We start from the raw sequence: 24186 nt of genomic DNA, 5'->3' as shown, positions 1-24186 counted from the left end.
ATCTGCCTTTGGCTCAGGGCATGATCCCGGAGTCCCAGGATCAAGTCCCACATCGGGCTCCCTGCATGGAGCCTGCTTCTCTCTCTGCCTGTGTCTCTGCCTCTCTCTCTCTCTGTCTCTCATGAATAAAAGTCTTTTTAAAATTAATTAATTAAAAATAGAATTTTGTTGTCTTGATTGGATTGTTTTAATGTAAAATGTCAAAAGGTGCCAAATCCAGTCTTTGCTAGTTGTTTTAGCATTCCAGGGTCAGACTGGCTAATCTGCAAGGCTGCATGTGATTTTTTTGGTTGAACACAGTGGCAGTGGGCATGTACACATTTACATTCTCTCATTCTCTAAAACCCCCTGAAATGTCAGCAGAAACATACAAATGGGAATATATCCCTGACATAAACAACCAGGGTGGAAGGAGTGTGCTAGTAAACAACGGATTGTGACAAATTCTGGAAGTCAGAAAATAAATGCAAATACAGTGACAATTAGGTCACTCTAGTAGAGGGCCCATGAAAAGGCTGCGGCAGAGTTAACAACCATTCTCCTTGCAGAATTTCAACAAGGTACCACACTAAGGTGCCAGGTAAGGGAATAAGCATTCAGAATAATTAATTAAAGGAATTTTTAAAGAACAGGCCAGCTGCCTGCTGCTATCCTAAGAATATAAAACCATCTGTCCCAAGGCAAAAAGTGGAGAAGTGTTTCGGAAAGAAATGGGAAGACCTACCTGGACAGGGCAGCAACCAAATACGGGAGGTGGCCTCCAAAGAACAGTCCTTTTATTTGGGGAAAGAATATCATAAATCTGTTCCTTTCCTCCTTGACGACATACCCTAAAGGGAAGTCTACCAACTTACTAGCCCTGCTCAGAGAATAGAGGGCTTGAAGTCAGCCCTTCTATCCAGGAAAGACCTGTGGAGAAACCAACCACAAACAAATCTATGCCAGTTTTCTACAGTAGTCCATGCAGGTGTTTTCATAAATATGAATGGACAACCAAAGCTCACTAGATCTTTTGGGAAAATTAATACCACTAAAGAGTAGGATGGGGCAGCCCCGGTGGCGCAGCGGTTTAGCGCCGCTTGCAGCCCAGGGCGTGATCCTGGAGACCGGGAATTGAGTCCCATGTCGGGCTCTCTGTGTGGTGCCTGCTTCTCCCTCTGCCTGTGTCTCTGCCTCTCTCTCTCTCTCTGTCTCTATGAATAAATAATATAAAATCTTTAAAAAAAATAAAAAATAAAAAAAAATAAAGAGTAGGATCGAGACAAATGGAGATAATGATAATTCAGGGAACACAAGAAAGTTTTGAAAGATTCTAATAAGTAATTCAATAGACACTTGATAGATTTTTGCATCTATAAAGCAAATATAAGCTACTATGGCAGAACAGAGATCAGAGAACAAGAAAGGTTCTTAGAAGTTAAAAATAAGACTGTGGACTAATAAGAAAGTTCGTCAAAAGGACCGAAAAAAAAAATTCAAGGATTTCTTCCAGAAAGCAAAGGAAAAAGTCAAACAGTCAGGAATTATGAGTGAAAAGCTGTCTTGTGGTCCAATAACTAGCCAATAGATATGCCATAAAAATCAAAAAAGAGAAAATAATAAAAGAAATAACAGAAGAAAACTTCCCAGCTAAAGGACATATTTTTAAGATTTTTTATTCATTTATTTGGTCAGAGAGAGAGAAAGAGAGAGAGAGCAAGCGAGCAAGTGAGCACATATGTTGGCAGAGCAGCAGGCTGAAGGAGAGCAAGAAGCAGGTTCCTTGCTGAGCAGGGAGCCGATGATGCAGGGGCTCGATGTGGAGCTTGATCTCAGGACTCCAGGATCACAACCCGGGCCAAAAGCAGACACACTCAACCAACTGAGCCACCCGGGTGCCCCTAAAGGACAAATTTTTAGAGTGAGAAGATTCATCTAACACTGAGCAATGAATAATGAAAAATAACCCACAAAAAGGTACATTTTTGTGAGGTTTCAAAACATCAAAAGGAGATTCTTTGAATGTTTCAGAGAGGAAAAAAAAAGATTATCTATTATAAGGTGAGAATTAGACTGGCAAAGGAAAAAAAAAGATTATCTATTATAAGGTGAGAATTAGACTGGCATAACAGTTCTCATCTGTGAAACTTCGTTCTGATATGACTGATACAAGTGTGAACAAAGCAAGTGATCGTGCAGGACACTGAAATCATCTGTCCTCTGGATAAACTAACAAGAAAGTGAAACTCAAAAGCACTCAGTGTTAAAAAAAAAATTTTTTTTTTAAAGCAGCACTCAGTGTTTGAGGAAATAAATGGCTATCATTCAGGACACAAGCTCCTGAAATTTATAGGTAATCCTTTCTTAAGTGATATGTAACAATATAGCCAACTAGCAATTTTCAATAATAACTTACTTGCAGAGTTTAGTTGGTTTGCACTATCCCCTGTAGGCAATTTAACCTGCATGATTTAATATCCAGAAACATTTTTCATCATGGCAAAATTTGAGAAAAAGTATTATCTGACAGAGTCAATATTAAAATTGCTCAAAAAGGGAATTTTTTTTTCAAAAGGGGAATTTTTTAAAAGTAAACTTTTACTGAAGTATAACAGAGACATAGAAAAGAGTACAAATCACAAGTATATGGCATGATGAATTTCAACCAAGATTATAACCAGTACCCAAATCAAGAAACAGATTATGATCTGTCCCCAAACACCTCCTTCACGCTCCTTTTGTCTCTAACTGCTACCCTCCACCATGGGTAATCATGATGCTGACTTCCAACATCATACATTAGATCAGTACAGAAGGTAGTTTTTCTTTTAAAGATCTTATTTATTTGAGAGAGAACACACAAACCTCAAGAGCCAGCATGGGGGTTTGGGGGACACAGACGGAGAGGGAGAAGCAGACCTTGCTGAGAGGTGACGTGCATGGGGCTTGATCCCAAGGAACCTGCGATCAAGACCTGAGCCAAAGGCAGACACCTAACTGAATGAGCCACCCAAGGTGCCCCAGTACAAAAGATATTCTAACTAATGAAATTATCTTTGTATTCAGATGCTGACCAGATTCTCATTTGACCTGACCTACAAAGGATTACTGCAAGACCCTTTATAGGACAGATGCCATATCAAGATCAATTTCAACAGCAGTGGTAGAAACACGTTACCCAAAATAACAGCATTTGAAGGATTTGTGAGGTTATAGTATATTTTTATATTTTATGAAATACCAATCTGAAAGATGATACATGTAAAAAGAGAGTCTATAGGTAAACTGCAAATCATTGGCAAATACTGTTTACAATACTCCCTTCTTGGGATGCCTGGGTGGCTCAGTGGTTGAGTGTCTGTCTGGCTCAGGGCCTGATTCCAGATTCCCAGGGTCTGGTCCCACATTGGGTGCCATGCATGGAGCCTGTTTCTCCTCCCTCTGTCTGTGTCTCTGCCTCTCTTTCTGTGTCTCTCATGAATAAATTTAAAAATCTTTAAAAAAACAAAACAAACAAAAAAATTCCCTTCTTGAAGGGGCCCAATTCACTTGAGCATATTAAAGATGCCAGGAAATCCCGTAAAAAAAGAAGCCTGTTAAACCTTGCTTACCAAACTTTGCATAAAGTTTAGTTGATAATTTTTTCTTTTTTTTTTTTTTTAAAGATTTTATTTATTTATTCATGAGAGACACAGAGAGAGAGAGCGCGAGAGGCAGAGACACAGGCAGAGGGAGAAGCAGGCTCCATGCAGGGAGCCCGACGTGAGACTTGATCCCGGGTCTCCAGGATCACACCCTGGGCTGAAGGCAGTGCTAAACTGCTGAGCCACCTGGGCTGCCTGATAATTTTTTTCTTCTTTTTATACAATACCTATTGGTAGACCAAGAAACTAGTGTTCTATAAAATATACTTTGGGGCAAATTTTTTTTTTAAAGATTTTATTTATTTATTCATGAGAGACACAGAGAGAGAGAGAGAGAGAGAGAGGCAGAGACATAGGCAAGGGGAGAAGCAGGCTCCATGCAGGAAGCCCGATGTGGGACTCAATCCCAGGACTCTGGGATACCCTGAGCCAAAGGTAGATGCTCAACCGCTGAGCCACCCAGGCATCCCGCTTTGGGGGAAATTTCTGAAAGCATTTTGGAGAAGCTCCATGTCTAACCAAAGCCTTGGATAGTTTCTGCTTTATGTTCCCACTGGGACTAACATTAAAAAGGAATATAAGTATGCTACGAATAGTATATGGTACAGCCTTTTGCTCTCTAGAATTTGGCTTCTGGTCACAGACATGGAGCATCAGGAAAGTGAAGAAAATGTAGAAAGGAAAATATTTCTGCTAAAAGCCATCTGAAGAAAACCTGGGCCTGTTCCAGATAACAAAAGACTGGTCACTTGCATTTGGCTAAGCACCCTGATAGGTTCTAGAAAGGTCAAGAAAGGACTTGAGCTGGGTTTGACAGATAAGGCTAGAAAGAGCTATATCACACATACTATAGACTTTAGAGTGACACAGGGATTCTCTAAGGCTGGAGGGAGTAGAAGAGATGTGGCTGAGGAAGGGGATAGGACAATCTAACAGATGGCCAGAGGTAGAGATGGCTATTGTCAGGAAGCAAAGCCAGAGTGAAACCCCTGATATGTAAAAATGATTTACGTATAATGTGTTAGTTGTTTACTAGGTAGTATAATGAGATAATTTCTTCTTCTACTCAAGGTGACTTGTGGCTTCTCCCATATTTGAATCCACACCACATGGAGATCAAAGCACAAATTTAAGAACTAGTGCTTTGTAAAGCTGAGCACAAAAAATTAGTTAGATCAAGGTAACTATGAAATAAAAAATTATGTCATCGCTTTCTATCACCTCTTCCCCAACCAAGAATGCATAGAAACAAGCATTGAGAACAGTGCCTAGCACATCCAGTCAATAAATACATATCAAATGAATGAATTAGCCCACTCACTGGCTTTCCATAGAGTATGAAATGGTATTTTAGGAATTGAGCAAATCTTAGCTAGATTTTAATGAACAAATAAATACTAGCTGACACCTGCAAAGTTTTCATTCTAAGAGCTCCTTTTGTAAGAGTCTTTCCATTGTTTTCTAGCAAATAATTGAAAGTGATTAAAACAGACACACACATTTACATATCTTTCAGTTTCCACAAAGAGAAGGACTCAAAATGGGGGTGTCTGGAAGACTCAGTTGGTTGAGCATCTGACTCTTGGTTTTGGCTCAGGTCATGGTCTTGAGTCGTGGGATAGAGCCCTGAGTCAGGTTCTGTGTTCAGTGCGGAGTATGTTTCAGATTCTTCTCCCCCTCTCTCTGTCCCTCCCCTGCTCTCTCAATCTCTCTCAAATGAATAAATAAAATCTTAAAAAAACAAAAACAAAAACAAAATGAATGTGAATTCTATATCTTTACTCAGTGGTTAAATCTGAATTTATGAGGGAGATGTAATCCCAAACTCTAGCAAATTACTCAAGTATTAGAACTTAAAAAAAAAAAAAAAGACCTTCGGGACCCCTGGCTCTCTCAATCCTTAGAGCATGCAACTCTTGACCTTGGGGTTATGAGTTTGAGCCTCATATTAGGTGCATGGATTACTTAAAAATAAAATCTTTTTTTAAAAATTTTTATTTATTTATGATAGTCACAGAGAGAGAGAGAGAGGCAGAGACACAGGCAGAGGGAGAAGCAGGCTCCATGCACCGGGAGCCCGACGTGGGATTCGATCCTGGGTCTCCAGGATCGCGCCCTGGGCCAAAGGCAGGCGCCAAGCCACTGCACCACCCAGGGTTCCCTTAAAAATAAAATCTTAAAAAAATATTTCTAGTCTGGTTCATTTTTTTTTCTTTTTCTTTTTTTGGTTAGGATTTTACTTATTTATTTAAGAGAGAGAGAGAGAGCGCGCACGAATTGGGGGGAGAAGCAGAGGGAAAGGCACAAGCAGACTTCCCACTAAGGCTGGAGACCAACGTGGGGCTTGATCCTATGACCATGAGATCATGACCTGAAATTAAGAGTCAGATGCAGCCTGAGCTACCCAGCCTGAGCTACCCAGGCACTTCTGATTTATTTTTTCAAGTGCAAAATTACATAGTCCCTTCAACAAATGGTACTAGGACCGGTAGATATCCACATGCAAAAAAATGTTTGAATATATACATATATTTTACATATATATGTAAAATTTATATGTAACATGTATTATATAATGTTATTATATATTTTATTAAATGTGTCAAGGACCTAAATAGAAGAGCTAAAACTATACAACTCTTAGAAGAAAATATAGGCATAATCTTCAGGACCCTGGATTTGGCAATGGTTTCTTAGATATGACATCAAAAAGCACACAGACCAAAAGAGAAATTAGATAAATCAGACTTCATCAAAATTTAAAACTTTTGTGCTTCAAAGAATACTACAGGGATCCCTGGGTGGCGCAGCGGTTTAGCGCCTGCCTTTGGCCCAGGGCGCGATCCTGGAGACCCGGGATCGAATCCCACGTCGGGCTCCCGGTGCATGAAGCCTGCTTCTCCCTCTGCCTATGTCTCTGCCTCTCTCTCTCTCTCTCTCTGTGTGTGACTATCATAAATAAATAAAAATTAAAAAAAAAAAGAATACTACAAAGGGATTGAAAAGATAATCCACAGAATAGGAGAAAGTATTCGCAAATCTCATATTTCATAAGGATCTAGTATCTAGAATATAGGAAGAACTCTTAGCACTCAACAACAAAAAAACAAACCAAATAAAAAATAGGGAAAGGACTTGAATAGGCATTTCTCCAAAGAAGACATACAAATGGTTAAGCATGAGAAGATGCTCAATATTAATAGCCAGCAGGGAAACACAAATCAAAACCACAATGATTTACCATTCATACCTACCAAGATAGTTAGCATTAAAAGACAGTAAGGAAAAAAAATAATAAAAAAATAAAAGACAGTAAGTATTGGTGAAGATGTGGAGAAGTTTGAACCCTCAATACATTCATTGAAGGTGGGAATGTAAAACAGTGCAGCCTCTGAGGAAAACAATTTGGTGTTCTTCAATAAATTCAGCATAAAATTACCATATGGCCCACAATACTACTCCTTAGTATAAGTTGAATGAGAATTAAAACGTATATCCACACAGGACGCCTGTGTGGCTCAGTGGTTGAGCGTCTGCCTTTGGCTCAGGGCGTGATCCTAGATTCCAGGAATCGAGTCCCACATCAGGCTCCTTGCATGGAGCCTGCTTTTCCTCCCTCTGCCTGTGTGTCTCTGCCTCTCTTTCTGTGCCACTCATGAATAAATAAATAAAATAATCTTAAAAAAAAAAAACAAATGTCCATACAAAAATGTACATAGAAACACTATAATAGTCAAAAAGTGTAAAACACTCAAATGACCATCAACTTATCAACAGATAAGCAAAATGCAGTATAGACATACAATGGAATATTATTCAGCCATAAAAAGGAATGAAGTACTGATACATGCTATATTGTTGAAGAATCTCGAAAAACACCATGTTAAATGAGAGAAGCCAGTCACAGAAGGCCACTTACTGTATGATTCCATTTTTTTTTAAAGATTTTATTTATTTATTCATGAGAGATACAGAGCGAGAGAGAGAGGCAGAGACACAGGCAGAGGGAGAAACAGGCTCCACGCAGGGAGCCCGACATGGGACGCGATCCTGGGCCTCCAGGATCACGCCCTGGGCTGAAGGCAGTGCTAAACCACTGAGCCACCAGGGCTGCCCTGTATGATTCCATTTTACATGAAATGTGCAGAGAGAGAAGAAAAGTAGACTAGTGGTTGCCCCTGAATTAGAAATGACTGCTTATTGGGTACAAGGTTTCCATCTGGAGTGATGAAAAGGTTCTGGATCTAGACAGTAGTAATGGTTATACAACAATATGAATGCACTTAATGCCAATGAATTGCATACTTTAAAATGGTAAATTTTATATTATGTGTATTTGCCTCAATATAAAAAAAGAAGAAAAAGCGCCCAGTGTGGTCTTTGCACATGGTAGGCATTCATAGTTGTTGACATTAATGACTATACAGCATAGTTTGAGTCCATCCCAGCTTCTAGTGATAGCAAATTTTGCCCTGCACAAACACGGCCCTATGGATTTTTTTTTTTTTTTTTTTTTTTTTGGCCCTATGGATTTACCAGCATTCTCTAGCAATTCTGCCTGAGGAGTATGTACAAAGGCTTAGCAACTATATCCCTTCCCCCTTTATACCACATCCCACAACTGTGCTAGAAGTCTTCCAAAGAATTCCTAAACTACTTCTTGCTTCCTGCCAGCCATTAGAAAAGCTAATAGCTTCATTCTATATTAGTCAAAGCTGAGCTTGCTACTGAGATTTGGGTGGGAGGTAATGGTAAGGAGAAATTTCATTGGACTATAATAAGTCAAATATGAAGTGGAACAATATCACATTACTCTGAAATCATGTAATTAACTCTAGACCAGAGTGTCTTAACTTTGGCATGTTTGATATTTAGAGAAGAATAATTCTTTGTTGTGGGCAGGGGGACAGGGGGCTGTCCTAAGACTTTTAGCTGCATTCCTGGCTTCTACATACCAGACATCAACATCACACCTCAGTCATGACAATCAAAAACATCTCCAGGTATTTTGTTGCCTAGGGGCAAAAGAGCTCTCAGTTGAGAACCACTGCTCTAGACAAAAACACTCAATATCTTATCTAACATTAATATATACAGAGTGGTGTACCTTAGGATTATGGGGCTGGATTTGGAAATGAGAGGAGAGGGTGAAACAATCTAGACCACCTTGGATTGCTATTTATGAGCCAATCTTCTGAAAGCTAACATGTTTGATGAAAGGTCATGGGAAAACTCAAGCAGAGAGAGCTGAAATTCTCAAAAGGATGTTCCCAGGACCAGAACAATGACCACTCCCAAACCAAGGAGAGTTTTTGTTTTGTTTTGTTTTTTTAAGATTTTATTTATTTATTCATGAGAGACAGAGAAAGAGAGGCAGAGAAATAGAGACACAGGCAGAGGGAGAAGCAGGCTCCATGCAAGGAGCCCGATATGGGATTCGATCCCGGGACTCCAGGATTACGACCTGGGCCAAAGGCGGATGCTCAACCGCTGAGCCACCCGGGCGTCCCACCAAGTAGAGTTAAGAGTAAGGCAGAAGACACTTAGTGATAAATGTAATGTCATTCTTCTGCTTAACTGAATTTCCTTCTGAATCCATGATGCTCAAAGACAGGGAAGAGAAATGGTTCCTGCTCTCTGTGCTCTAGATGCCTATCACCTCTACCCTGGGGATAAAGGCACCTGGTCAGACATTGGCCCAGAAAAAAGATGGGAACTGCCTACCTGAGAGTCCCGTTCTCTCCTTTGTCCAGGCTGGTGAACCGGCTGTAGAGGCGGGTGATCTGACTGTGGGAAACTAAAGAACACAAAATTAGTCCCATTGGGAGAAGTCACCCTCCACTCAAACTGAACTCAAGCATGGCCCTTCAGAAGTCAACTACCTTTCTGGTCCCAGCACACCACCATACACTTCAGAGAGAATAAAATGGGGAGATATCTCAAGTCTAACTCCTTTCTAGAGTTTCAAAACAGAAATTAAAAAGCTGGGGCAGCCCTGGTGGCTCAGCGGTTTAGCGCCGCCTATGGCTCAGGGCGTGATCCTGGAGACCCAGGATTGAGTCCTACATCAGGCTCCCTGCATGGAGCCTGCTTCTCCCTCTGCCTGTGTCTCTGCCTCTCTCTCCTCTCTGTATATTCTCATGAATAAATAAATAAAATCTTAAAAAAAAAAAAAGAAATTAAAAAGCTAAAGAAGAAAGAAGTTAGAAAATAAATTGAAAGCACTCAAAATTCAGGAATGAAGTCTAGGCTTTTCATTAGGATTTAGCCACTTAAAATGTCAAGTGGCTAAGATTAACAAAGCCGAATTTAGTTTAAAAGGAAATTGTGAAACTTTCACCTTTTATTTTTTTGACCTTTTCACTTGACTTGGAAGCTCTGAAAATGGATGCTTTGATTAAAAACATACCAATTAGTTTGCTGTTTCAGGCTGGCAATATCAGGCTGGTTGACGACACTTAAAGACTGGGGCAGATTCTATTTTTATTTTATTTTATTTTTTCAAAGATTTTATTTTTAAAGAATCTCTACACTCATGGTAGAGCTTGAACTCACAACCCTGAGATCTTGAGTTGCAAGCCCTACCAACTGAGCCAGCCAGATGCCCTTCAGGCAGATTCTATTTTTATAATCTGGTTTGCTCCTGTACCAACCATCATGGCTTTCTCCTTCCTTAGGAACTGACATTTAGGTAAAAGATCACAGGGTCATGTCAGCCTCTTTTCTGTAATTACATGAGCTCCACTAAGCTCCCAGTAAAGGAATGAGCTCCCAGAAAGCAAATTAGGCAATCTGTAAAAAGATCAGGTTATCATCAGATGATATCTACAAGGAAGCTTTTTTTCCTCATTTTTTAACTCAAGCACAAGCTGGCCATTAAAATGAGGCAAGAAGCGCAGATACACAGTAAGAATTTGAAAATACAAAAAAAGAATTTCTGCGGAACAGTTTAGTTTCTTGGCTGATGGGAACTAGGAGGGAAGAAAAAGGAGAATTATCAAAAAAGAAAAGACAAGAGCCAAAAAGGGTGTGGTAAGTGTGGACTTTGTCCTCCGCTGTGCCTTTAGGGGTTTAAGGGGGTGGCTAAAAGCATTCTGATAGTAGCCCTCCTCCCCCAGTTCAACAAAACCTACTGGCAGCTTTAGGAACAATGGGACAAAGTAAACCGGGGCACAGCGGGAGAAGCAGGAAGTGAATGGCCTAGAGCTACGACGAGAGGACACACTAGGCGCAGCAGTGAATTCTTCAGCATCAGATTTCATTCCAAGCTGGGCTGTTGGGTACTAGCTCTCCAAACACAGCAGAGAAGAATCAATCCCAGCCAGCAAGGAGCCAGCAGGTGCCAGGCACTGAGTGGACCTACTGCCCGGCCAAGCTCTCTGGTAAGGGTCAGGTAACAGATTGATCCCATTCATGGCACCACTGCCTACTTAGGGGTGAGCAAAAGGGGCTGTGGAGAGAACTACATCAGTCCAGGAGAGGAAAGGGCTTGGCAAAATGTCTAGTACAATGTAAGAACTCCAGATTAGCCATTATCATCATCATCCTTACACTCTGAGCCTGGAGGTACAGTTTTACTGCTGCACTAACTAATCTCCACCTTTCTCCTGACTGGCAGCTACAGACATTTTCTTCAGGAACCTGACCTGTTTACCCTGGCTGTGGCCTCTGGCCTCAAAGACTGCTCTAGAACAGAAGTTCTCTTTAGTTTAACAAAAATAAGTCAGTTAAAGAATGACTAACTTTCCCAAAAGATTTTTTGAAAAACAAAATTTGTTCACAATCTCAATACCACTGTTTTCATTTCTTTATGTACCATCTAATATCAGTCACTTGTATACTTTCCATACTTGGAATAGTTTTTCATTTATTCACTCATTATTTTTCTATATTGCTTTGGAGTACTTCTTAATAATGGCAGAATATTTAGTCCACTGGATAAGTTTTTTTTTTTTTTAAGATTTTATTTATTTATTTATTTATTTGACATCAAGAGAGAACATGGGGAAGAGGCAGGGAGAGAGAGTGGGAGAAGCAGACTCCCTGCTGAGGGGGTGAGGGGACCCATGCAGAGCTCAATCCCAGGATGCTGGGACCACGACCAGAGTCAAAGGTAGATGTCCAACTAACTGAGCCACCCAACCACCCCTGGATCAGTTTTTAGTACTTAGACTACTGTATTTTTCAGATTCCTTCTAATAAGGAAAACATTCAATTGTATTTCTTTTTATACTAATTTGTTTGGGGTTTTTTTTAAGATTTTATTTTTAAGTAATCTCTATACCCAACATGGAGCTCAAACTCACAGCCCTGTAAGAATCACAAGCTCTATGGATTGAGTCAGGCTGGTGCCTTTTTTTTAATTTGAGAAAATAATCCATACACGTAGTAAATATGCAAATAGTACAAGAGTGTACAAAATGAAGTCTCTTTAACAACCAAATCCCCCAGTTTCCCTTGCCAGAAGCAAACACTATTATCAGTTTTTTTGTAATTTCTTCTAGAAATTCAGTATGTGTATATATAAGTATGTATAGCTATCGATAACAATTTTAAAACTGGCTGGAATGTGGTCATTTAAAGGGGTCCAACCCCTTTAACTAACAAACGAACCATCAGATATCTTTCTAATCTAAATCATCTCAAAGAACTAGACATTGAAACCTATTTAAGTATGATTCTGAAAATTTCCTTACTAAGTGCTGGTATGGTATTACATTCCAGATTTCAGAAAAAAGGTTAGCTTATGGCTGGTTTCCTTAAAAATATGGAATGCCTTTGGCGCCTGGGTGGCTTTGTCAGTTCAGTATCCGACTCTTGCTTTTAGCTCAGGTCATGATCTCATAGGCTGTGGGACAGAACCCTGCAAAGCACTCCATGCTGGGGGGTGGAGGGGTATCCTGCTTGAAGATTCTCTCCCTCTGCCCCTCTTTCCTCACATGTGCACTCTCTTTCTGAAATAAATAAACAAACAATCAAATAAATAGTTTAAAAAATATGTGGAATGCTTCACAAATTTTTGTGAATGATAAAACCTGTGATCTTCTAGAAGGGGGTTACATGGAAATCAGTGGAGAAATGTACAACCAGGGCAGGGGTGCCTGGATGTCTCAGTAGGTTAAGCCTCTGCCTTTGGCTCAGGTCATGATCTCAGAGTCCTGGGACTGAGCCTCCGGTGGGAGTCCCAGCTCAGCAGGGAGTCTGCTTCTCCCTTTGCTCCTCCCCTTTGCTTGTGCCCTCTCTCTCTCAAATAAGTAAATAAAAATCTTTAAAAAAAAATGTACAATCAAATGTCCGCTTTTAAAACTTAATATGGTCAAATGTCAATCTATGTCCTAAACTTCAGAACTAATGTTTAATAAGAAGAAAGAAAGAGGAGGAGGAGGAAAGCAAGCTTCAATTTACATGCTAAATTCACCATGACAGAGAATAAAAAGCAATCTCCAAGGTATAGAGCTCAGAGCAACTTCAAGGAGCAGAAAAGCATCGGACCTGCCATAAAAGGCAGGACAAGTTTCCAGTAAACTATTCTCACCAGACGGCAAGACGCTAACAGGAAGGCGCCCTAAACCTGCACCAATTCTCAGTAACTCAAAGGAAGTCTCTTGACTTTGCACATGGTCATGTCTTGAATCAAGCTATATTTTTCTCCCCTAATGGGCACATAATTATTTTATACTGTTGAAAGATTACTTGAAAGATCCTCCCAATTTGACTACAAATCTATTATCACTACCTCATGCTCAGAAGAGGAAGGCATTTTAGAGAAGTAGCAAGCACTAGGCAGGAGTGACAGAGAGAAAAATAAAATGAAAAGGGAGTAAGAAAGGGAAGCCTGGGTGGCTCAGCAGTTGAGCATCTACCTTTGGCTCAGGGTGTGATCCTGGGGTCCAGGATTAGGTCCCGCATCGGGCTCCTTGTGTGGAGCCAGCTTCTCTTCTCCCTCTGCCTGTGTCTCTGCCTCCTCTGTGTCTCTCATGAATAAATAAAATATTTTAAAAAGACATTAAAACAATGTAACAACAAATCACTTTCTTATAATTGGGGAAATCTGAATATGGACTAAATGGTAGATAATATTTTTAAATTATTGCCAATTTTCTTAGGTGTGATACAGTACTGAGGTTATGTAGAGAAAAAATTCCTATTCTCAGGATACATGAAGAAATATATACCTTTAAAAAATATTTTATTATTTATTTATTTATTTATTTATTTATTTATTTATTCATGAGAGACAGAGAGAGAGAGAGAGAGAGAGAGAGAGAGAGAGGCAGAGACATACGCAGAGAGAGAAGCAGGCTCCATGCAGGGAGCCCGATGTAGGACTCAATCCCAGGACCTCAGGACCAGGGAACCACACCAGAGCCAAAGGCAGCTGCGCAACCACTAAACCACCCAGGCATCCCACATAAAGAAATATTTATTTATTTATTTATTTATTTTTAATTTTTTATTTATTTATGATAGTCACACACACAGAGAGAGAGAGGCAGAGACATAGGCAGAGGGAGAAGCAGGCTCCATGCACCGGGAGCCCGACGTGGGAGTCGATCCCGGGTCTCCAGGATCGCGCCCTGGGCCAAAGGCTGGCGCCAAACCGCTGCGCCACCCAGGGATCCCTAAAGAAATATTTAAAAGTGAAGAGTTGTTATCTGCCTTTCAAACAGTTCACCAAAAAATACACATATAAGTATGTGTGTGTGTGTGTATGTAAATAAATAAAGCAAATATACAGTTAAAGCTATATATACTTAACTATGTAGGTAAATCAAAATGTTAATTGTTGAATTGAGGTGGAATGTATATGGATATTCATTTTACTACTTTAACTTTTCTGTATATTTGAAGTTTTTCATTATGGTAAGGTGGGCAGGAAACACACACAGCTTTACAAATCACTTAACCCCAAACTAAAGGTATTAGTTATACGTGCATTTCCATTTCAATAGGAGCCAGAAGATAGCACCTTTGGGCAACATGGCTTGACAGGCAAGGGCCATGAAGGGGTCTTGCATTTTGAGACTGTAGTAGCCTGAAGTTGAACTTCCTTGTACATTTTAGTCCAGTAAATTATTCTCAAGCAATTGCCTTTGCCAGACTTATGCTTTTTGTTGAAACTACAGAAAAACCCACATTAGTTAGGTCTATCATTACTTTACCTTCTCAAACAAAACCTCGCTATAAAATCTACTTCCTTTTTTTTAAAATAAGATTTTATTTTTTATTCATGAGAGACACAGAGAGAGACGCAGAAACATAGACAGAGGGAGAAGCAAGTTCCCTGTGGGGAGCCTGATGCAAGACTTGATCCCAGGACCCCAGGATCATGACCTGAGCTTAGGGCAAATGCTCAACCACTGAGCCACCCAGGCGACCCTAAAACTTCCTTTTTTTTTTTTTTTTTAAGATTTTGTTTATTTATTCATGAGAGACAGAGAGAGAGAGGTAAAGACACAGGCAGAGGGAGAAGCAGGCTCCATGCAGTCCACCTGACGTGGGACTCGATTGGATCCCAAGTCTCCGGGCTCATGCCCTAAAACTTACTTCCAAAATCTGTTCAACTTTGTCCCCATACCACATGACACATACCAGAACTAGAGACTAAAATTAAATGAATGGGGACCTGAGCTGAGGATCCCTGGGGATCTCAGGGTTGTGAGATTAAGCTCTGCATAGGGCTCCAAACTGGGTGTGGAGACTACTAAAGATTTTCTCTCTCTCTCTCTGCCCCTCCCCCCACACAATGGCAATCTCTCAAAAAAAATTTGCTTTAATTAAAAATGTTTTAAGGCAGCCTGAGTGGCTCAGGGGTTTAGCACCACCTTCAGCCCCTTCTCCCTCTGCCTGTGTCTCTGCCTCTCTCTCTCTCTCTCTGTCTCTCATGAATAAATAAAATCTTTTAAAAAAAAAAGTTTCAGATTTTTTTTTAGATTTTTTTAAATTTATTTTTATTTATTCATGATAGACAAAGAGAGAGAGAGAGAGAGAGAGGCAGAGACACCGGCAGAGGGAGAGGGAGAAGCAGGCTCCATGCCAGGAGCCCCACGCGGGACTCGATCCCTGGACTCCAGAATTGCGCCCTGGGCCAAAGGCTGGCGCAAAACCGCTGAGCCACCCAGGGATCCCCCTAGATAATGTTTTTTAAACTGTTAGCAACATCAAGATTTCCATTCCTTTAAATGTTTTATTTCTAGAGCTGGGAAAATGACTTATTTCTAGTCCAATGGTCCCTGAAAATAGGAAAAGCATAAATGCTGTAACCTCTCCACTTATATAGGCCTAGACAGTTTTATAACTAGCACATACAAATATTTTCCCAATAAGATGATTATCATCTATGGTTCAAAATAATAGCTGACACCTGGTACTTAAATATCAAGCACTATTCTAAGTAGTTCACATAATTTCTCTCATTTAATCCTCATAAGAATCCTGGAAAGTAGGTACTATTATTCCCATTTATAGATGATGAAACTGAGGCTTACAGGTAATTCTTACCTAGAATGAGTTTGCCAAACACTTAAGAGATTACATTTCAAATACCGGCTAAACCAGTCATGCATGAATTCTAATCAACGTAAGACTGCCGGGAAAAGATGTTTAAATATAATCATCAATTCCAATGCAAAGCTTTCATATTGAATATAAAGTCGGTTTTGCTCAATTATGCCACATTCTCTTACTGGCAAAGGGAGTGGTGAAAGGTCTTATTACTTGTTTTTAACTGGAAATGTTTCTGATAGTCCCCTAAACTCTTAACGAAACCAGAAGCATATGAAAACTGGACAAATTCCACTCCTCCACCTCACCCTCAGGTATCTTGTTTTTAGTTTTCTAAGCCTTTTGGATCATGTTAAAATTACTGTTTTAAAAATCAATTCTGGGGATCCCTGAGTGGCGCAGCGGTTTGGCGCCTGCCTTTGGCCCAGGGCGCGATCCTGGAGACCCAGGATCGAATCCCACATCGGGCTCCCGGTGCATGGAGCCTGCTTCTCCCTCTGCCTATGTCTCTGCCTCTCTCTTTCTCTCTGTGACTATCATAAATAAATAAACATTTTAAAAATTAAAAAAAAAATCAACTCTGCTCATGGACACCAACTGGATAAACTGATGGCTCAACTCCCAGGGCAGAGGAATGACTGTGTAGCAGGCTAGAGGAGAATGCTCCTGGAAGTCACCCAAAATGTCCTAGATTAATTTGTATCAGGGTCCAATTTCTGTCTTCTCCAAGACCAGCCCACAGACTCAGTCTTTCTTGAGTTCTGAAAGTGGGTGGCACACAATTTCAGCTACCTTACATCGTAATGCTAATCCTAACTCTTGTGGGCATCTCTTGTCACCATCTGCTTTGAGCACCTAGCATAGTACTAAATATAGACAATGCAAAAATTCAGTAACTACTTTTTTTATTAGGCTTTCTGGCTCAACGTACATTGGCACTGGTTGCGGCTGATAATCTCCCTCAGATTCTCCTTTGATTCACTTTTTGGCAACTAGGAAAACAGTTCTTCCAGGAGTAAGAGCCACACAGTAAAATAACTCCAGTCCTATAGAGTCTAGGGTTTTTCTATTTTGTCAAATGTAAATAAGCCCAAATGGGATTAGTGCTCCCTTCATCTTGACGCAAAAATAGGTTTTTCCCATCTTCACTAAGGCTTACACTTCCTCATTTTGTGACTTTTTATTTTAAGTATGAATACTTCAACTCTGGTGTCACTTTAGACCTAAAGCAACTCTTATAATTTACAAGTGTGGCCAGAGGTCATGGCCACAAAATTTAATAAAATGCTTGCTGAATCCAAACGGACTATACTTCTACCTCTTGGAGTCAATGAATCATCAAATGACCATAAGGTGAAGAGGCCAAACAACTATTACACATCATAAGCAGCTCACTGCTTTTTGTCATTCATCTGAAACCAGTAGGTGGTGTGCTCATAATCCTTAAAGATATTTATGAAGAGGCTACCTGCCATGTGTGTGTGTTGGGGGGGGGGGGGGGGATGCTGAAAGCAGTAAGCCAATCCCACAAGGTTGGGGGCTAGATAACATCCCTTCCAAATTGAAGATTCTGGAAAGTTGAATTTGTCAGAAAGCACAGGACAGCATTCAATTTCTCTCAGGTCACCACTGCCTGTGTAATTCTGTAGTTCCCCCAGGACCCTTCAACATTACCTGCATTTGGGCCACTGAGTTACTTACCGGTCATCTCATTATTAAAGACAAGTTACCGTGAAGCGACAGCTCAGACACTTACATAACCCAAGTAAAATACAAGAGTCATGATGGATTACTGAGAAAATACTGTATGCATTATTCAAAATTGTGTGGTGATGTTACACAGAGCTTCTGAATTCCCAAAGCCCTGCTGCCCCTATGTTCAGGTTAATGAGGAAGAGACTGGACTATAAAAAAATCAGTTCCTAGTACAAATTCGCACTGAGATTTTGGAACACATCCAATTTCCATAGCGACTGCATAAAGTACACCAGCATAGTAGAAATCAATATATCTGAAATTAGGACAGCAAGCATCCTCAGTGTAAGTAAAAGAAACAAACAAAAATCTGGTAGTCACAGTATCTGCTTTTTTTTTTTCCTCCACAGGTTCAGAATGAAAGAAATCTCACAGTCTCAGACTCCTCATTCTTTAAAGTCTCCTGTCACCAGGTCACGTCTTCCAAAGCCTTACTATACGATCTTGCTTTCTAGACTTATTTTTCCAGTTGCATTAAGAATTTATTTGTGATTTCCCACAGTTGACAGTGATTTTAAGTGCTTGCCCCAAAACGTCACAGGAACATATTATGTTTTCTATAGGATCCATCCGGAGCTCTTGAATTCGAGGTTGGTGCGAGGAAAGATAAAAGAAAGGAGTTAGGGGACTTTCATGAACAGGGGGAAGAGAAAAGAGCGGTGCCTGTGCTCTAAGGGTGATCGCGACCCCTGCCTTAGAGGGGAAGCCTTTGAGCCCCCCGCTCCGAATAGCCGTAAGAAGAGGTCCTCCAGCCCTCGGCCACGAAGCTCCTGGGCTGGAGGCTGATCAGTACCCGGTAACCTCCAGGCACCTCAGCTCCGGACCTCAACGACAGCCACCCTCGGTTCTGAGGCCAGCCAGAAGCGCCCGGCCGCTTTCCCACCCCCTACCCGAACTCACAGCCAGTCTCCTTCTTGATCTCCTCGAGCTCTTCGTCCCGCAGTAACGTGGAAGCCCGAGAACCCATCACCGAAGCGGGAGCTCCTGAGGGAGCAGGGGCTCCTGAAGCAACGACGGCAGCGGGAGGGAGGGAAGAGGGAGGGAGAAAGGCCCAGGGGTCAAGAAGCGAGAGGGCAGTATTTCTACTGCGGACCCGGGAGGGAACCCAGGGGTGGCAAGAGGGGGAGAGGGCGGTCCCCGAGAACCAGCCAATAAGGAGTGAGGCTGCGCCCGGCCCAGGAGCCGACGTCGACGCTTCCAGCACCAGCCCCCGAATGAATCAGCCCAGCGCAGGGCCGGGTATTCCTAAGGACGGGCCACGCCCCCGGAAGCGTGATGTCACCGGCCTTAAAAAGGCAATGCCACTCTGGCTCTAGCGACCGCAATTAAAAGGGCAACGCCTTCGACCCACAGTTTTACAATGAACTAACCGGCTCGCCGACAAAGTAGCCAACCCGTTTCTCACAGAACTCTAAACCTGGAAGCGCCACCCCCAGGTGGCAGGGATTGCAGAGAGAAACTATAAAAATAGACCAAACGTCTCTTGGGGCGACTCTAGGGTGTGTCTCTTGGGAACTGCATGCTGGGAGTTCCACCTCCTCCTTTTCTCTGGAGGTCCTCCCGCCTCCTGCCGCTGGGGGCGCTCGGGAGCCGGCGTCCTGGCCGCGCGCCGATTGGCTCGTCCGGGAACAGCCGGGACCTCGGGTTCCGCCCTGCTGGCGTCCGCGTCTGCGTGGGGGCTTTCGGGGGGGTGTACTTCTTCGTTTTTTCCCAGCTGTGTCGTTTGATAACCGTCAACGCCGGCTTCGAACTCCCGAGAGTTCTTCCTTAACAGCAGTACTGAAGCTCGAGGAAGTCCCCATTTGGCTGAAATTGAGACAAGATTTCCCAACTTCCTTCGGGGGAAAAAAAATAACGGTGGACGAGATTCAATTCCTAGCGTATGGCCCGCCGTCTATTTGAAGTTTCTTATTTTGCCCTAAAAATGAGGACTTTTGCATTTTATTTTTATATTTTTGTTTTCTTGAAAATGTTTAAGCCATTCGTTAACTAATTTAACCCTCTCCGGTGAAGTTGTTTTCCTGTGGCTTCGTAGTGCCTTTCCACCCCTCCCCCTCCCCCTCCCCCACCCTTCGTGGGTTGCTTTGTGCATAACCGATTTGAGATACGGAAGAACCAAATTCTGACCACTGTAATTTAGTCCCTCAACTACTCTTAAGCTTTGCCTAAGGCCAAGGTTCTAGTCTCACTGAGTTGTTTTCATGACTGACCTGCTCTTCTTGTCTATCTAGTGTCCTCTCCCTTCAGATGCGCTCAATTGGCAGCCAGATTGCTCGTGCACACGTTGTGATAATTCTAAGTCACCTATGCTTTGGTTGGTAACAGTGTCAAACTCTGGAAATGTTGTTAACGTAGAAGAGGCCAGAAGAACTTAGATCCCAGATATTTCTGGGTGAGCAGCTTGTGGCCGCATGTATTGGCAGATATTTTGCCAACGATAGTTTTTAAATTATTTTAGTTTCTTTCCTTCCTTCCTTTATTTATTTGGGTTCGTGTTAAGATATACGTATGACCATTTAAGAACCTCTGAAATGTCCTGCTTGTTCTAAATGAAAGGTTGTATTACCCCATTTTAAAGACAACCCAAACATAGGGTGCCTGAAGTCTTATGGGCTTTCAGTTTCCCATGTGTAAATCAGAATTGGTGCTTGCAATGGTCCTTTTCTCTTTATCGTTCTAAAAAGATGAGCAAAACTGAATTCTTCTCATATTTTTCTTTTTCTTGTCCCTTCCAGGCATGGGGAAAGGGAAAATAGCCTCGTTTCCCAAAAATATTGTTTAAATCATAGACCTCTTTTATTTTCAAGTGTTTGGTTACTTAAAGAAGATTATTTGAAGACTGCTTTTGGAATCAAATAGCATGGATCCCAGCAGTGACTACCATTTCCTCAATCAGATTTTGTGGAGAAGGGTGAAACTCACGTTGGTTTGTGGCATCTTTGAGGGAGTACTCCAGCATGTGGACCCTAACAGGATTGTTGTCCTGAAGAAAGGTCTCTTTACTTGTTATTATCTTCTCCCTTTTAAGAAATTAATAGTTAAATTTGGATGATGGCTCTGGGGCTTCATTAGCAAGTGGTAGGGAGGCATTCCTATTTCAGGGAAAAGGTAGGAGGAAGAATAGAATGTTTATTTTCCCCTAACAGAAAAAATGGTTGCATCTGTGGGCTTGTCCTCACATACTTTTATTATCATGACAGTGGAAATTTTCAATGTATGGATTCTTTTTCATTGGGTACTTTTCTTACCATATGCATCTTGAAGTTAAAAATAACCACTCTACTAGAGAGAATTTTGGCTTCAACAGACAAATTCAGACAGTAAGGGATTAATTTTTGTCATGCAAAAGGAAGTCCAGAGATTGGCTGCTGAGGAATAGTGCAGTGGCTCATAGATGCCAGGAGGAACCAGGTGTCTTGTAGGTTTTACCACCTCTAATCATGTATTATCCTCATAGTTACACCTACCAGCTTCAGTTCTGTTCATGGTAAGGGATGCTACACAGGAACAGCCAAGTGGAAGAGATGCATAGGGCAAAGTCTGTGGGGGCTCAGAGTTTCCATGCACCCCTGGGTGTACCACTCTCCTACTTCCTACATGTACTCACTTTTAAGCTCCAATATACAATTTTTATTCAGCTAGAATATTGACCCGGCTAGGGTAGTTGTTTACCTGGCATTAAGTTTTAAGTTCACAATTGAAACATGTATAAATGGCATTTGAGAGATTGGTGTTACTGTTATAAGTTAAAATAGACCTTTGTGAACCAGTGTGGGACTATACCAAATTTTTACAATATTAATTCATTCGGTAATCATTTATTGGTAGTTTTGTATCACAGGCACTGTGATAGATACCAGGGATATAGATAAGAATAACATAGTCCTTGTCCTTAAAAAACTTAGTCTAGTAAGGAAACAGATGAGGAAGTAGAGATGTATAATGCAGTGTAATATCCTTTCTAATATAGAGATGCACAAGATGCTATGGAAACACAACGATTCAGTTAATTTAGTTCTGGGAGTGGTACGGTTAGGCTAGTGGGGAATGTATCCCATACAGGGGTAAGATTTAACTGGGTGGGAAAAAGAGGGAAGGTATTTTAAGCCAGTGGTTCTTAAACTTTATCTGTATATGAGAATCACCTGGGGGACTTGTTAAAATCACAGAATACTGGGCCACCCTCCAGGAGTTTCTGATTCTTTTTTTTTTTTTTTTTAAGATTTTATTTATTCATAGAGACACAGAGAGAGGCAGAGACACAGGCAGAGGGAGAAGCAGGCTCCATGCAGAGAGCCTGACGTGGGACTCGATCCCGGGTCTCCAGGATCACACCCTGGGCTGCAGGCAGCGCTAAACTGCTGCGCCACCGGGGCTGCCCGAGTTTCTGATTCTTAAGGTCTGGGGTGGGGCCCAAGAATCTACATTTCTAACAAGTTTCCTGGTGCTGCTGATGCTCAGCTGGAGAACCACACCTTGAGAACCATAGTTTTTCACAGACGTAGCAGCATGTACAAAATATGTAGAGATATGAAAACTTGGTTCATTCAGAAAATGTAAGTAAATTTCTGTATGGGGATATAGTGAGACTTAAGGCTGGAGAAGGAGGTATGGGACTGATCGGAAGGCCTTAACATATAGTATTTGGATGCTTCTGAAAGCCATGAGGAACAGTTTGAAGGATTTTTATTTTTTAATAGGCTCTAGCCTGAACTCATGACTGTGTGATCGAGTTGCTTGCTCTACTGACCGAGCCAGCAAGACGCCCCACAATTTGAAGGATTTTTAAGTGGGAGGCTTCTAAGTTTTTGAGCTTGTTGCCTGAAATTTTTAATGCTATGTTTGTTAGGAACCCTGTTCAGCTGCTGGAAACCTATGTCAAACAGCTTAAACGAAGCAGGAGTTTATTCTCTTATATAAAGGAAGGCAGCCCTCCCAAGGCTTCTGTGGGGCTTCCCAGAGTTGGCAGAGATCCAAGATTCTTCATCTTTCTGCTCTACTGTCTACATGCAAACCTCAAGATCATGTGATGGCTGGTAGAAGTTACATATGGGAGGAAAAGGGGTAGGGAGGTGTTCTCCCAGATGAGACCGTCCTCTTCAAGAGATGCCCTGGAGATCCAGGAAGCCACCACTGTCTGTGGAGAGATTACGCTCGTTGCCAGCCTGAAAGAATGGCATTGAGTTGACAACAATTAAGATATGCTACATGCGGGATCCCTGAGTGGCACAGCGGTTTGGCGCCTGCCTTTGGCCCAGGGCGCGATCCTGGAGACCCAGGATCGAATCCCACATCAGGCTCCCGGTGCATGGAGCCTGCTTCTCCCTCTGCCTGTGTCTCTGCCTCTCTTTCTCTCTGTAACTATCATAAATAAATAAAAATTAAAAAAAAAAAGATATGCTACATGCTTGTTCAACAAAGCATTCAGTCTAAATGAAATATTTTTAAAAAATATTTATCCATTCATGAGAGACGCACAGAGGGAGGCAAAGACAGGCAGAGGGAGAAGCAGGCTCCATGCAGGGAGCCCGATGTGGAACTAGATCCCGGGACTCCAGGATCATGCCCTGAGCCGAAGGCAGACACTTCAACCACTGAGCCACGCAGGTGTCCCTAATGGCTAAACTTTTATTTAAATTTTTTTCTTTTTTCTTTTTTTCTTTTTTTAAAGATTTTATTTATTCATGAAAGACAGAGAGAGAGAGAGGCAGAGACACAGGCAGAGGGAGAAGCAGGCTCCATGCAGGGAGCCTGATGTGGGACTCGATCCCAGGACTCCAAGATCATGCCCTGGGCTGAAGGCAGATGCTCAACCTCTGAGCCACCCAGGCATCCCTTTTTTTTCTTTTTTTAGAGAGAGTGTGCATGCGAGCAGGAGGGAAGAGGGAGAGAGAGTATCTTAAGCAGGTTCCATACTCAGTGCACAGCTGAGATGGGGCTCTATCTCAGGACCCTAAAATCATGACCTGAGCTGACGTCAAGAGAAGGACATTTAACTGACTGAGCCACCCAGGGACCCCTATTAGCTAAACATTTTAAAGCAAAAAGCTTTAAAGACTTAAAAATATTAAAAATAATAATAATAAGTAAATAAAAATATTTATTATAGGGGTCTCTTGGGGCTCAGTCAGTTAAATGTCTGCCTTCAGCTCAGGTCATGATCCCAAAGTCCTGGGATGGAGTCCTACATTGGGCTCCCTGCTCAGTGAGGAGTCTGCCTCTCCCTCTCCCTCTGCCCCTTCCTATGCTCATGCTCTTTCTCTCTCTCAAATGAATGAATAAAATCTTAAAATAAAAACATTTA

General features: G+C 41.6%; 2 protein-coding genes across 24 annotated transcripts in view; one reads left to right on the top strand and one right to left on the bottom strand.

The window, feature by feature from the left end:
* Window positions 1-19438, bottom strand: part of CHP1 (calcineurin like EF-hand protein 1) — a 63915-nt gene extending 44477 nt beyond the window's left edge. For 6 of the 7 annotated variants that reach the window (XM_072808431.1, XM_072808435.1, XM_072808433.1 and 3 more), the window contains exons 1-2: window positions 18783-19175; window positions 9348-9420 (exon numbers count right to left, since the gene is read on the bottom strand). In XM_072808431.1, coding sequence (XP_072664532.1) covers window positions 9348-9420; window positions 18783-18849 — 140 coding nt within the window. In that variant the 5' untranslated portion in view covers window positions 18850-19175. Of the gene's footprint in view, window positions 1-9347; window positions 9421-18782; window positions 19176-19252 lie in introns of those variants that run through there. The other variant, XM_072808432.1, reaches the window with a different exon arrangement.
* The window catches only part of EXD1 (exonuclease 3'-5' domain containing 1), a 36664-nt gene continuing 31770 nt past the window's right edge, over window positions 19293-24186 (top strand). For 2 of the 17 annotated variants that reach the window (XM_072808405.1, XM_072808399.1), the window contains exons 1-2: window positions 19522-19762; window positions 20779-20875. Coding sequence is in view for 8 of the 17 variants with exons in the window: in XM_072808391.1 (XP_072664492.1) it covers window positions 20743-20875 (133 nt within the window). In the remaining 9 variants the exon portion in view is untranslated. Of the gene's footprint in view, window positions 19763-19792; window positions 20275-20689; window positions 20876-24186 lie in introns of those variants that run through there. The other 15 variants (XM_072808391.1, XM_072808392.1, XM_072808389.1 and 12 more) reach the window with 15 other exon arrangements.

This window comes from Canis lupus, chromosome 32 (genome assembly GCF_048164855.1).
Source record: "Canis lupus baileyi chromosome 32, mCanLup2.hap1, whole genome shotgun sequence".
In the NCBI taxonomy this organism is placed as follows: Eukaryota; Metazoa; Chordata; class Mammalia; order Carnivora; family Canidae; genus Canis; species Canis lupus.
The sequence above is the reverse complement of the archived record's forward strand: the minus strand, read 5'-3'. Positions and strand labels throughout refer to the sequence as shown.